General features: G+C 52.2%; 1 protein-coding gene across 1 annotated transcript; it reads left to right on the top strand.

Annotated features, from left to right (window-relative positions):
* CDKN1A (cyclin dependent kinase inhibitor 1A) lies at positions 1 to 8,334 on the top strand. Its single transcript, XM_005890497.3, has 3 exons — positions 1 to 154; positions 4,613 to 5,059; positions 6,532 to 8,334. Exons 2-3 carry the CDS (start codon positions 4,624 to 4,626, stop codon positions 6,579 to 6,581), a joined length of 486 nt encoding a protein of 161 aa, XP_005890559.1. The 5' UTR covers positions 1 to 154; positions 4,613 to 4,623; the 3' UTR covers positions 6,582 to 8,334.
* Positions 8,335 to 14,092: the final 5,758 nt, after the last annotated feature.

The raw sequence follows: 14,092 nt of genomic DNA, 5'->3' as shown, positions 1-14,092 counted from the left end.
GCGGAGCGGCCGGTCCCGCCTCCCGCCTCTTTATAAGCCCGGCGCCCGGCGCCCGGCGGCGCCAGCTGAGGTGTGAGCAGCGGCTGGAGACCGTGGTTGGGAGACCCGGCGCTGCGCGCAGATTCACGGAGACGTCCCGAGACCCCCAGAAGAGGTGAGGGAACCGGGGCGGGCCAGCGAGGATCCCGAGCTGAGGCTCCCGAGCCGAGCCGAGCGAGTCCGCGTGTTTGTCCGTGCCCCTCGGGGGTGTGTGTCCGTGGGGGCGCGTGTGTCCTGTGTTCACAGGTGAATGGCGCGCGGGGCCCTGCGCGCGGGTCTCAGTTTGGGGCACACCAAGGGCTGCGAGTGCGCGTGCGGGGACAGGGCCCGGGATGCGTCGGAGGCTCCGGGAGCGGAGAAGGCGCCCAAGTACCAGGGATCTCCTCTCTGCGATCCCTCCCCTGGAAACTCCGCCGGGGCGAGGGAAGGCGTGGACCCGCCGAGGGTGCGCCCGGGGCTCCAGGCTCGGCGCGCTCGCTCCGTGGAGAGGAAGCCCGGTACGCGCAGGGCTCCGGGAGGGGCGGGGAAAGCCAAGCCGAACAGGTTCATCTGGGATCCATTCCTGGGCGGTTCTCAGATCCGATCGGTGTCGTCCCGGCCCAGAACCGAGGTCGGAGTCCCCGGTGCTGCTGAGGTCAGCTCCGGCTGTGTCCTGGGCCCCTGGGAACGTGTCGGGATACGTTCCTTAAGAGTAAGCTGGGAGGTGACTCACGGTGACAAGAAGACCCCGGGGAACGAGTCGGGTGACATCAGAACTCCGCCAGGGCTGGGAGACTGTGGCTCCGCCAGAAGTCCCTTCCCTACTTCTCCACGGTCTCTGTCCCCCCGCGCCGCCACCATCAGCACAGTGACCTATTTGGCTGGCACAGAGTGTTCCCAGGGAAACCGGACACCGGGAGGTCCAAGACCGGGTGTCCGGTCCCTGCCCCGAGGCGCGCCCTCTGGGACCCGAAGCCGCGGCCGGGCGCTGGGTGGGCTTGCGCCAGCCTGTCAGTTAGCGAAGCCCCGAAGCCGGACCTACCTCTCTCTCACCGCTGCCGGGAGAATCCCGGCCCAGCCTGCCCTTGGGTCGGCCGGACGGAGTCGGGGTCCGGAGCCGAGCTCTGCTCTGTGGCGCGGTGGGGGCACCCAGCCCCCAACGGGGGCGGTGGGGGGAGGGAAGGAGAGGTCCTGTGTTGTAAGGGATGGGGCTTTGGGGTGCGTCTCTGCTCCGGGCCTCCGTCACCTGCTTTCGGACGCTCCAGGCGGCCCCAACCCAGTCCGGAATTCCCTCTCCAAGGACGACAGGGCTGAGCAGAGCAGGGCGATTCGCTCTTTGGACGCCACCGCCCAGCGCGGACTGTAGTGCGTCTGCCTTGTCTGGGGCCCTCGGGGGACACTTGGGCTCTCCCCGTAGGGACAAGAATCCTAGAAATGGGTTTGGTGCTTTAGGGCGCCCGGGCAGCTCCCTCCCTCCTTCCCCTTCCTCCACGTTGCGTTTCGGGGAGGACTTAAGAGCGGTTTTGTTTTCGTTGCTCCCGTCTATTTTTATTTTTCAGGGATCTGACTCATCCCTTGCTTTGGGCGTGGAGATAAGGTGGAGGGACCAGATCTCGGCGCGCCTGTGCGTGCGTGCTGGTGTGTGTGTGTGTGTGTACACGGGCGTGCGCGCGTGTGTTTCACAAGAGGCGGCGCGAGAGCGCGCTGTTTCCCAATAGTGGCGGGCGTTTCGGAAGCCTGACTAGCTCAGCGTGACGTGTTCGCGGCCCCCGAGCCCCCTCCCACTCCCCCTCCTCACCCCAGGGTGACGTGCAGCGGGAGTGGAAGCGAAGTTTTGGCGGGCGGGGAGCGCTTTGCAGGAAACTGACTCATCACAGCTCGCTGCCGGCCTCCCAGGCTCTGCCCACGCAGCTCCCCCTCCGCGCGTGATTTCCTGGAGACCGGCGCCCTCTTCTGGCCACATCGCTAATAGCTAATCCGCCTTCCCGCGGAATGAGGCTTCACCGGCCTTTGCTTCCCAATGTAATCTACTCTAGTACTGATGCTGAGTCTTTGCCCACTCCTCTCTTAAAAGTAGTGCCCCCATTGGATCTGCAGTGTTTACTGAGTGCTTACTGATTATTTGGGAATGAAAATATGGTTGAAGTCCAAGGCATGATAAAACCCTAGCAGGGTTCCTCCTCTTGCCAATGGAGACCTGAGATCCGTAGTGTCTATTCAAGCCATTCTGTGTGTTCCGTCTTGGCTGGCATCCCAAGCATGCCCATCTGGAGAACTGTCAAGCCCTTGAATTTAATTGTCTGGGGAAAAAGGGGCCTGTCAAATCTACATTTTGAAAAAGCTCCTCAAGTGGTTTTGATGGGTCTCTCTGGTGAGGAAACCTCAAAATTAGAGAGGGAGTAGGGTTCAACACCAGAACGCAGAACACAGGGTGTTCAGGGCTGGGTTCAAATCCTGGCTGTGCCACTGGTGAGCTGTGCGACCTTGGGAAACTTACTTAATTTCTCTGAGCCTTGGTTACCTCTTCTGTAAAAAGAGCTGATATACCCATTTCTTCCAAAAATTAATATCCATAAACTTTTTTACAACAGCCCTTGGCACATAAAATACCTAAATAAATCTCAATCCTTACCCCTGAAGAGAGTGAGCAAAGGTTATTTGTGGGCTTTGTCCACTGTGCTATTTAACCCCTCTCTATGTGGCAGCTTGAGTAGACACTATTGATCTTTTTCACTGTGTGGGTTCAGAGCAAGTCTTAAAACTCTTGCCCTTTAAACTTGGTCAGAGGTCGTCTAGTGCCTTCCCCTCCCCTGTGTGTTGAGACTTGGAGTTGTGGGCTTCACTCACTGTGAGAGGTGGAGTGGGGACAGGTAGATGTGGTGTGGGTCCGGGGCTTCCTGCCCCAGGAGGACACTCAGCAGGGCTTTCACCCTCAGAGCCTGCAAATCAGGACTTGTCCCCAGGAAAACCCAGTCCCTGTTAAAGTCATGCAGGCGCTCAGCCCTGGAGTCAAGCCAGAGCCGGGCAGGGAGGTGCCAGCACCCCCTCCTGGGCAAGCTCACCTTCAGTTTTCCCTCTCCTAAAGTGGGAGGAGAGGAACCAGGTAGACCGGTGCCTTTAATTTTCTTTGCCTGCAAAACGGGTTCCTTGGATGCAGGCAGAATGGGGCAGGGGCTTCCAGGTTGTCTAGACTTCGGGTCACCTGATGTGCCTGGCAGGATGTGGCTCAGCCTGGGAGAAATCATTGCTCTGCCCTGCCCTGCCTAGCTCCTCCTTACCCGCAGGCTGCCTGCCTGATGACATCCTTGGGAAAGGCCCTCAGCCCACAACACCTGTCAGCTGCTGTCTGAAAGAGGTGGTGGCCCAGGTGGAGTGATGGGGAGGAGTCAGCCAGAACTAAAGGCAGAGAGAAATAACATTCTCCAAACACTTTCTCTGTACTTGGTACTGCTCAGAGGGCGTTATCTACAACCGCTTAGCGAATCCTCACATCTGGCCTCTGAGACATTCGCTATTGTTATCTCCTTCTAGAACTGACACCAAAAATAGATGTCCCTTTCATCACAGGCGATTGGAATGTAAAGTAGGAAGTCAGGAGGTACCTGGAGTTACAGGCAAGTTTGGCCTTGGAGTACAAAGTGAAGCAGGGCAAAGGCTAATGGAGTTTTGTCAAGGGAACGCACTAGTCATAGCAAACACCCTTGTCCAGCATACATAAGAGACAACTCTACACATGGACATCTCCATCTTATAGAGGAGGAAAACAGAACCCAGAGAAGTTAAGCCACTTGCCGAAGGTCGCCCAGCAGAGCCTGGATTCCAACCCAAGTGGCCTAGTTCCAGAGCCCTCACCTTTAACCACCAAGATACAGCCGTTCAACTGCCTCGCCTGGTGGGGCCTGCCAGTCGTTTCCTTGAGCCTGCATCTATAGCCCTGCTCTTTAGACATGTATGCAGTCCCATTTTACAGATGAGGAAACTGAGGCCAGGGGACTTGAAGTGACTCTTTGAAAGTTGAGGTAGGAAGTGGCAGAGCGAGGACTAGAACCCAGGTGCTTTTTAACCCTAAAATCCAGAGTAGTTTTAAGTAACTGAGCAGGATTAGTCCACATGAGCATCTAGACGGAGGGATTTGAGAGGAGGCATCCATTTACTTGGGAATTGACCTCCCCGGCCAGCCGGGCCTGGAGTTAGGAAACTGCTGGACTGACAATTCACACATCCCTGGGGGCATTCACACCCATGAGGGACACCTCAGGGGGAAAAACAAATTGATTTTAGCTGATAACACCCGGTGGTAAACAGGACCCTGATCCCTGCTATTGCAATAAACTTGCCTTTGTTGACATAAACTTGCCCTTCAGCTGCCCACTCCCGCAGTGACCTGGGGGTGTCAGCCTGACTGACTCTGCCCCTCACACCCTCTCTGTGGGTGGAGGTTGGGAGAGCCTGTGGGAGGAACCGGAGAGCCCCTCTCACCTCCCTTTCTAGTAAGGAGACTGCGCCTGAGGTTATGCAGTGGCGTGGCCGGGAGAGGAGCATCCGACTTCCCGAGCGTCTCACTTATGTGCCCCGGGTCTTCCTTGTGTTCCAGCCACAGGTGCCATGTCTGAGCTGTCCAGGGACGCGCATCAAATCCCCCGCAGCAGCAAGGCCTGCCGCTGCCTCTTTGGTCCAGTGGACAGCGAGCAGCTGCGCCAGGACTGCGACGCCCTCATGGCCAGCTGCGTGCAGGAGGCCCGAGAGCGGTGGAACTTCGACTTTGTCACCGAGACGCCGCTGGAGGGGGACTTCGCCTGGGAGCGCGTGAGGGGCCTCGGCCTGCCCAAGCTCTACCTGCCCGTGGGGCCCCGAGACGACCTGGGAGGGGGCAAGCGGCCGAGCCCCTCATCCGCCCTGCTGCAGGGCACGTCTCAGGAGGACCACTTGGACCTGTCGCTGTCCTGCACCCTCGTGACTCGCTCCCCTGAGCGGCCCGAGGGGACCCCCGGTGGGCCTGGCCCCTCCCAGGGCCGGAAACGGCGGCAGACCAGCATGACAGGTGAGGACGGGAGCAGAGGAGGAGGCGGCGAGGGATTAGGACTCCCAGAACTCACTGCAAGGGCTGACCTATCTGGCCCAGCTTACTCATCGCTCTGAGAGGGGAGAAACAGGCCCAGAGAGGGGAAGTGGCTTGCCTGAGGTCACACAGCAAGTCTACTACCAAGACCAATTAGGTGACATTTATTTGGAACATTGACTATGTGCCAGGCTCTTTGATAAGTGTCTAGATTTATTTTAGTCCTTATAGTGATCTAATATCATAGGACATTCTTGGCATCCTTTTACAGGCAAAGGAACAGGACTCTGAGAGGTAGAATGATTTGCCTAAGGTCCCACGCTGAATTTGCCATGGAGAGTAAAAGAATGATAATTTCCTGGCTGCCTTATGCAAACTTAACTCGCCTTCCCCTTCATACGTACACACCTTCACCTGCACTTCTCAGCCTATTTTTCTCTTTTTGGCACTTTTTAAACTATCAACAGCTACTTACGTATTTGGATATAGTCCATCTCCCCAAATAGGATCCTATCTTTACAAGAAAGAAATCTGTATCTCTCTTGTTCATAACTGAATCCTCAGCACCTTGGATGGTGTGTGACACACAGAAGGTGCTTGAGGAAAATGGAATAAGTGAGGCTGGCAGTTGAACACTAACGATGCCAGGCCTTCGGCCAACGTCTTTTTATTTTTAACTTTACAAATGTATTACCGTTATTATTTTGGCTGTACAGCTTGTGGGATCTTAATTCCCTGAGCAGGGATAGAACCCAGGCCACCTCCGTTGAGAGCAAGGAGTCTTAGCCACTGGACCACCAGGGAAGACCCAACCAAGGTCTTTCCGGAAACATCTCATTTAATCCTCCGAGCACCGTACCAGTGTTATCCTCATTTTATAGGTCAGGAAATGGAAGCTTGGAGCAGAGCAGCCAAGAATCCTGCAGCACATTTGCAGCTGGGTCAAAACTAACAATAATAATAATAATAATAACTAACCTTTGTATGGCTCAGACATCATGCGGAACACTTTTCCTGGATCAAATAATGGGATCTCCAAAGCAGTGCTCTCTGATAGATCAGGCTCTGCAAAGCAGCAGATGCCTAGTACCGCTGGTCACATAGCACTGCTGAGTGCTTGCCATGAGGAACTTTTAGTTAAATTTTTCTTTTAGTTTAATGTTAGTTAATTTAAACAGCCACCTAGGGTTAGCAGCCACTGCATTTGGGCAGCTTGGCTTAAAGCAGGCCCATGGATGTAAAGTTTGTTATTGATCACCTCTGTGAAGCGTGGGGAGATGTTCTGTCTGTATGTAGCCCTCAGGGAGATGGGCTAGAAGTTTCCAGAGTTCTGGGCAGTGTGTCTCTCTGGCCCTGGGGAGGGGTCCCTGGTCCCTCTGCAGTTTGCACTGGGCGGGTAGCTCTGCTGGGCCCTCTTCCTCCTGGCCTGGCTGACATCTGTTCTCTCTCCCCAGATTTCTACCACTCCAAACGCAGGCTGATCTGTTCCAAGAGGAAGCCCTAACCCCACTGCTGGAAGCACGTCCTCGTGGGAACAAGGGGGCCACTGCGGGCCTCTTCTGTACCTTTTGCCTTGGTCCTTCAGTTTGTGCGTCTTAATTATTATTTGTGTTTTAATTTAAACACCTCCTCTTGTACATACCCTGCTTGCTGCCACCCTTCCCACACCCCCAGCCTCTGGCATTAGAATTATTTAAAAAAGACAAAAATTAGCAGAAAAAATAGGCTTATTAGATTGCTAGGTATTTTTATTATATGAACCGTTATTTAAACCCTCTTCATCCTTTGCTCAGAGAAGGCAATGGCAACCTGTACTCCAGTACTCTTGCCTGGAAAATCCCATGGGCAGAGGAGCCTGGTGGGCTGCAGTCCATGGGATCGCTAAGAGCCGGACACGACTGAGCAACTTCACTTTCACTTTCCTGCATTGGAGAAGGAAATGGCAACCCACTCCAGTGTTCTTGCCTGGAGAATCCCAGGGATGGGGGAGCCTGGTGGGCTGCATGGGGTCGCATGGAGTCGGACACGACTGAAGCGACTTAGCAGCAGCAGCAGCAGCATCCTTTGCTTTCCTCATCCTCACTTCTCTGAGGCTGGCGTGACCCCCATTCTCTGGGTGGCACTCTCTGGAGGGGCCTGGCTCCCTCCCCCGCTGCCATCTGCTGGGTGTTACGAAGTCCTGCCCCCTCTTTCCTGCATTCTCAGACCTGAATTCCTTACAATCTGAGAAGTAAATAGATAGCACTTTGAAGGGGGCCCAACAGAGTTGGAGGCGCCATCAAAACTTTGGGTTCCCCTTGCCCCCTCTAAGGTTGGGCAGGGTGACCCTGAAGTGGGCACAGCCTGGAAATGGGGCTGGGGGATTGGACACCCTCCTGGCCCTTGATTCCCACCTCTGTCCTGTGAAGGCATGGGGAAGGTAGGGGCCCGTAGCAAACCACCCCTGCCTCCCCACTCCCCCCCTGACCCCCATCCTCAGGGGAGCCAGTCTCAGTGTTTGGCTTCCCTGTGCCCTGCATTTTTCCAGGAGCCCCAGAGGCCCCTGTTTCCCAGCCAGGCTCTCAGTCCCTCTCTGCTCCCCCCCCTTCCTCCATGCCCTTTCCCCTTAGTATCTTCTCAGCCCTGGGTGGCAGCTCTGGGGGGTGCCCTAACCCCCAACTCAGTGGACTGGAAGGGGGAGGGATATGCTAGGCGTAGGGTTCCCCAGTTCTACCTCAAGCAGCGACTGCCCCTCCTCTTAGCTCTTGGGGTGGGGGTCTTGGGTGGTCGGGCAGGCCTCCTTGAATGGGATCTCTGTGTTAGGGGTAGGTGGGTGAGGAGCAGATTTTTCCAGGAGGGACAGTGTGACACCAGCCCCTGGAACTCGTCCAAGGACTTTTTCCATTTGCCCCACCCCTTCCCCCATTTCATTGCACTTTGAATAACAGCTGAAGGAGTCAGATGGCGGGAGCAGAGGCTGTGGGTAGGATATGCTAAGTGGGCAAATATGGGTCTGGGAGATGTGAGTCGTTGTCTTTCCTGGCGCTGAACCACTTGGTGGGTCTGACCCCAGACACCTTCCAGCTCCTGTAGCATCCTGGCCTGGACTATTTTCTCCTGGCTCCCATATGTCCTGTTTTTTCTGTCTCCACCTAGACTGGAAGCCTCTCAAGGGCAGGGAATAAGTCCTGTACTGCTCTGTACGCTTCAAAGCCCCACCCACAGTGCTGAGTATACAGCGGGTGCTCAATAAATATTCCTGATGACTTTACTTGTAATATTAGTGTTGTGGTTGATATACTTTACTATTTATAAGAGCAAGTAGATGGAGGTTTTTTTAATTATATAAGCACTTCAAAAAAAACAAAAACAAAAAAACAGTTTAGCAAAAGAAAGACCAAGACCATAGAACAAAAAGCAGACAATAACAAAACGATAAGTCATCACACATCTACAGATCACCACTGTCAGCATTTTGGGTTCTTGTCTGTGGTTTTTTAAAAGTAAAGAATATATTGTGACTCATCAGAAAAAGTGCAAATTACAAAAAGGTATAAAATGCAAATTATAAGATATAAAAGATATAAAAATGCAAATTACAAAAAAAAAAGCAAAATCACAATAAGATACCAGTACACATCTACCAGTGGAGAAGGCAATGGCACCCCACCCCAGTACTCTTGCCTGGAAAAGCCCATGGACGGAGGAGCCTGGTGGGCTGCAATCCATGGGGTCGCTAAGAGTCGGACACGACTAAGAGACTTCACTTTCACTTTCCACTTTCGTGCATTGGAGAAGGAAATGGCAACCCGCTCCAGTGTTCTTGCCTGGAGAATCCCAGGGGTGGTGGAGCCTGGTGGGCTGCCGTCTATGGGGTCACACAGAGTCAGACACTACTGAAGCGACTTAGCAGCAGCAGCAGCAGCACACATTACCAGAATGACTAACATGAAAAAGACTGATAATGCAAAGTGTTGGTGAGGATACAGAGCAACTGGAACTCACACCTCCTGGTGGAAGTGTGAACTATTTCATCTCCTTTGGAATAACTCTTTGGCAATATCTTCTAAAGATGCCTCCCCTCGAGCCTAGAGGAGGAACAATGACTAGGTATTCCATTCTTGGGCTTGTTCTCAAGAGAAATAAACACACATTTGTGCCAAAAGATATTTTCATAGCAGCATTATTCATAACAGAGCCTATGAAACAACCTAAATGTCCAGAACATAAGAACAGATACATACACTGTGGTATCTGTATATAGTGGAATCCTATATGACATTAAAAAGAACAAGGTACTCTTACATGAATCTTCTGATTATCTGTTTATATTTATCAACCCTAAGACTGACTGACTGAAGCCTTAGTAGCTTAAAACAGTAATCATTTCTTTGCTCTGGATCCTGCAGTTTGGCCAAGAACTACTTTTCAAATACTGAATAATCCTCTGTTCTATGGACCATGGCTTTGCTCCAGAACCCCAAGGGTCTGAGATGAGGCTCTGCCCTTGGGGCTTTTGGAGACTTTACACTGTTTGCTTATCTCCCGTGGATATATCTAGTATTATGGGATATGCTGGGTCACACGTCCCGAGCGTTTTCCCCATAGTGAGGACCTATTGCAGAGCCTCTTTAGCTCTGTACTCCACTTAAACAATACATAAGTCGTCCAATACATGAGCTGGAGCAGTATTCAGTACACTGCCTCCAAAGTCCCTATTGGCCACCAGCACCATGCCTCTTTAGTGGTAGGATGTCCACAGTATAATAATTTGTCCTTTAACCATGTGGGGCGCCTAGACAGTGTATTAAAAAACAGAGACATCACTTGGCTGACAAAGGTCCATCTAGTCAAAGCTATGGTTTTTCCAGTAGTCATGCACAGATGTGAGAGTTGAACCATAAAGAAGGCTGAGTTCCAAAGAATTGATGCTTTTGAATTGTGTTGGAGAAGACTCTTGAGAGCTCCTTGGACAGCAAGGAGATCAAACCAGTCAATCCTAAAGGAAATCAACCCTATATATTCATTTTAAGGACTGATGCTGAAGCTGAAGCTCCAATCCTTTGGCCACCTGATGCGAAGAACTGACTCACTGGAAAAGACCCTGATGCTGGGAAAGATTGAAGGCAGGAGGAGAAGGGGACGACAGAGGATGAGATGGTTGGATGGCATCACCGACTCAGTGGACATGAGTTTGAGCAAGCTCTAGGAGATAGTGAAGGACAGGGAAGCTGGTGTGCTGCAGTTTATGGGGTCGCAAAGACTCGGAGATGACTGAGTGACTGAACAACAACCATAGAGGAAATGTCCCGGCATGCCTCAACCCAGTTGGCCATTTAAATCTTAACTAATATGATAGGTTCCTGAATTTTTGCAGGGAATGTGGTCATGATTTTTGATCCGCTTTCCTGATATGGATTGGAAAGAATGCATTGGCCATGTTATTAGCTTCTTACAATCAGAGCTACGGAGACCATTCTAGTGGACATGCCATACTTTAATGATGTAATGGCGGCAACTAGGGCTGTCATCAGAGACAGGGCTGATAACAGTGACCATTATCAGTCACCATGCTTCCTTTGGTTTTTTGTAGGAGCAAGTGGGGGCGGATTGGGAAACACTGTGTCCTTTAAGTTTCTGAGGGTAGGATTAACCTTTGCAATTCCACCAGGGATGTGCTACTGCTTCTCATTTACCATCTTGACCAGTGGGATAACTGAAGACACTTCTTCTCAGTCCTTTCCCTAAGGGCTTTTATTTCACTGGTTAGGGAACCAACCTGAGCGTTCTGCTACTTGCTGAGTACATCCATCCCGATTTGCATTCAGGGGCTGGAAAGTAGCCACAGACTCATTTGGACCCACTGGACTCCAGGAGGGAACAGGGCCGCATGACTTACGGGAGCTCAGTTCCCCAACCAGAAATCGAACCTGGGCCCTGGGCTGTGAGAGTACAGAGCCCTTAACCACCGGACCACCAGGGAATCCCCCGGGCTGTTTAATCTTGAGTCAAGAGAGAGGGCTCAATAAACACTGTTTTTTGCTGCCTTGTATTCCTCCTTTCCCCGAGTCCCAGTCCCACAGCCCTGAGATCTCCTCCCATGCGTTCGCCCTGTTCCTACCAAAACACGTCAGTCAGACCTGTAGCATTATGGCAAGTTATCTCCTCCAGTAGCAGTAACTCTACTTTTTCTACTCAGGCAATGCTGAGACCTGACCCAATTATTGGTCTAGGAGACGAGGCTGGCAAACTCTAGCTCCAGGGACCAGCTGCCCATTTTTGTATAGTTTTACTTCAATATAGACACACCCGTTTGCTTGTTGTCTATGGCTGTTGTTGTACTTTAAGTAGCACAAAAGCAGACATGAGTAGTTGGGACAGACACCATGTGGCCCACAGACCTAAAATATTTACTCTCTTGCTCTTAAAGCATTTGCTGACTCTTGTCTACAGGTAGAGAGGGGAGGTGGGGTGAATCTTAAAGTGATGGGTGGGTGTTCTCCTCTAGCAGGGGAGGGGCATTCTGCAGGCCTGGAGGGCTCAGGGAAGCAGGGAGTGTAAGATTCATCCATCTAAACACCTCCACTCCAGGACTCAGAGCCCCACTCTCTCCTTGCTGGCTGCAGCATGCATGGTCTCTCCTGTAGCTCTCCCACCTTTATACCAAACCCTGGGGCTGATTATCAAAGCTGTGGTTATTAGCTATGATTATTAGTCAAAGCTATGGTTTTTCCAGTAGTCATGTATGGATGTGAGAGTTGGACTATAAAGAAAGCTGAGCACCGAAGATTTGATGCTTTTGAACTGTGGTGTTGGAGGAGACTCTTGAGAGTCCCTTGGACGGCAAGGAGATCCAACCAATCCATCCTAAAGGGGATCAATCCTGAGTATTCATTGGAAGGACTGATGCTGATGCTGAAACTCCAATCCTTTGGCCACCTGATGGGAAGAACTGACTCATTGGAAAAGACACTGATGTTGGGAAAGATTGAAGGCAGGAGGAGAAGGGGATGACAGAGGATGAGGTGGTTGGATGGCATCACCAACTCAACGGACATGAGTTTGAGTAGGCTCCAGGAGTCGGTGATGGACAGGGAGGCCTGGCAGGCTGCAGTCCATGGGGTCACAAAGAGTTGGACACAACTGAGAGACTGAACTGAACTGAACTGAGGCTGATTATCATCACAGTCTGCTCTTGGGCCACAAGAGATGAGGACCATTTCAAATGCTTTGATGGGGAGGTCTCTTGTCTCCCATGGTCTGCCCTGAGTTGAGCCTGTGATTCTCTTTCTTCAAGACTTCTAGGGAAGTTAACAGAGGTCAGCCAGTGCCAAATCCTCATAATTATCATGTGTGTGTGCTTAGTTGCTCAGTCGTGTCCAACTCTTTGCAACCCCATGGACTGCAGCCTGCCAGGCTCCTCTGTCCATGGAATTCTCCAGGCAAGAATACTGGAGAGGTTGCCATGCCTTCCTTCAGGGGATCTTCCCAACCCAGGGATTGAACTCAGTTCTCCTGCATTGCAGGCGGATTCTTTACTGACTGAGCCACCAGGGATAGCCCTGTATTTTCGGTATCTCTCCCAGGTCTACCTCCCACAGCTGGGTCTTGGTCAGCAGGAGGCTGCAGCCTACAGGGAACTTATCATCTCCCTACTCACTGCCAGCGTCAGGCCCCATAGTCATCTCACTGGTGAGGGAGCCATTTTCAGAAGCCCTTCTGCCATTTCTGAAACCAACTTTCGTAGATTTCCGCCCCCTCCAAAAGCAACCTGAGACATGGGTGTGTATGTAGGTGGTTTACTTGGGAAGTGGCTCTGGAAGCATAGAGAGTGGGGAATGTGGGAAAGGAAAAGAAAGGCCAAAGCCGGTGGAGGGGGACTTTCCTGGTGGTCCAGTGGCCAAGACTTGGTGCTTCCAGTGCTGAGAGCTTGGGTTTGATCCCTGGTCAGGGAACTAGATCTTGCATGCCACGACTAAGACCTGGACAGCCAAATACATACATAAATAATCATAACAATAAAGGGGGGCTTCCCTGGTGACTCAGGCGGTAAAGAACCCACCTGTAATATGGGAGACCTGGGTTCAATCCTTGGGTTGGGAAGATCCCCTGGAGAAGGGAACGGCTACCCACTCCAGTATTCTGGCCTGGAGAATTCCATAGACTATACAGTCCATGGGGTTGCAAAGAGTCGGACACGACTGAGCGACTTTCACTTTCAAAAAAAAAGGCCAATGGAGGTATTGGTGAGCAAGGTCTGCTGTGTGCAACCGTGAGGTCTGCAGAGACTGTGTGGAACATGTCCTAGGTTTATCTCTCAGGGTACTTGCCTAGGTACCTCTGGGGTACTTAACTACAGACGCCAGCCATTGTCGATTGAGGGCAGCCTCCAGGAGCAAGTTCAGGTTGCTCCTTGGGTGGGTGGAGTTTTCGCGATGCCAGAGTAAACCAGAAAGATGCAAGCATTTGAGATGAGATGCTGTATCCCTGCCAGGAATTATTTACCAAAACTTCTGGTAAACACAGACTTGAGGCTAGGGATGCGGGTGGGGGTGTCAGCAGTGGCTGCTACAACCCTTCAGCCAGCCTAGTGTCCGGGTGAACAAGTTAGCAAAGATCACTGCAGCTTTGCCCGTCCCACTCAGCCCACAGAAACACGAACACCATGAAGGTGGGTCTTTGCCTCTTGCATTCACTGCTGTCTTCCAGCACTTTGAAAGTTCCCAGCACATCATGGGTGCTGGACAAGTATTTGTTGAAATTCACTGGGGCTTGAATTTCCTTCAGCTTCACCCCCACCCCATCCCAGCTCCCACGTCACTGCCCCTCATCCCTTGACAATCAGTCTGGCGTGTGAACCAGGCCACCAGCCAAGTGCTAGGATGGAGAAGTTGGCAGTTCTGTAACTCAGTCTCCCTCTGACAACCACAAAAGTAGCAACAGCTGACATTGATTATCATCTGCCAAACACGGTTCCAAATGCCTTATAAGGTTTATAGCATCAAATCCTTATGATACACCTCCTAGGTGGGCACC

This window comes from Bos mutus, chromosome 23 (assembly GCF_027580195.1).
Source record: "Bos mutus isolate GX-2022 chromosome 23, NWIPB_WYAK_1.1, whole genome shotgun sequence".
Classification (NCBI taxonomy): domain Eukaryota; kingdom Metazoa; phylum Chordata; class Mammalia; order Artiodactyla; family Bovidae; genus Bos; species Bos mutus.
Note: the sequence above shows the minus strand (reverse complement) of the source record. Positions and strands in the feature narration are given on the sequence as shown.

What these genes read in the sequence shown, in the direction of transcription:
- CDKN1A (XM_005890497.3), top strand. Translation starts at nt 4,624, where the DNA reads ATGTCTGAGCTGTCCAGGGACGCGCATCAAATCCCCCGCAGCAGCAAG. An exon ending in GCGGCAGACCAGCATGACAG is followed by an intron (nt 5,060 to 6,531) that starts GTGAGGACGGGA and finishes CTCTCTCCCCAG; the next exon opens with ATTTCTACCACTCCAAACGC.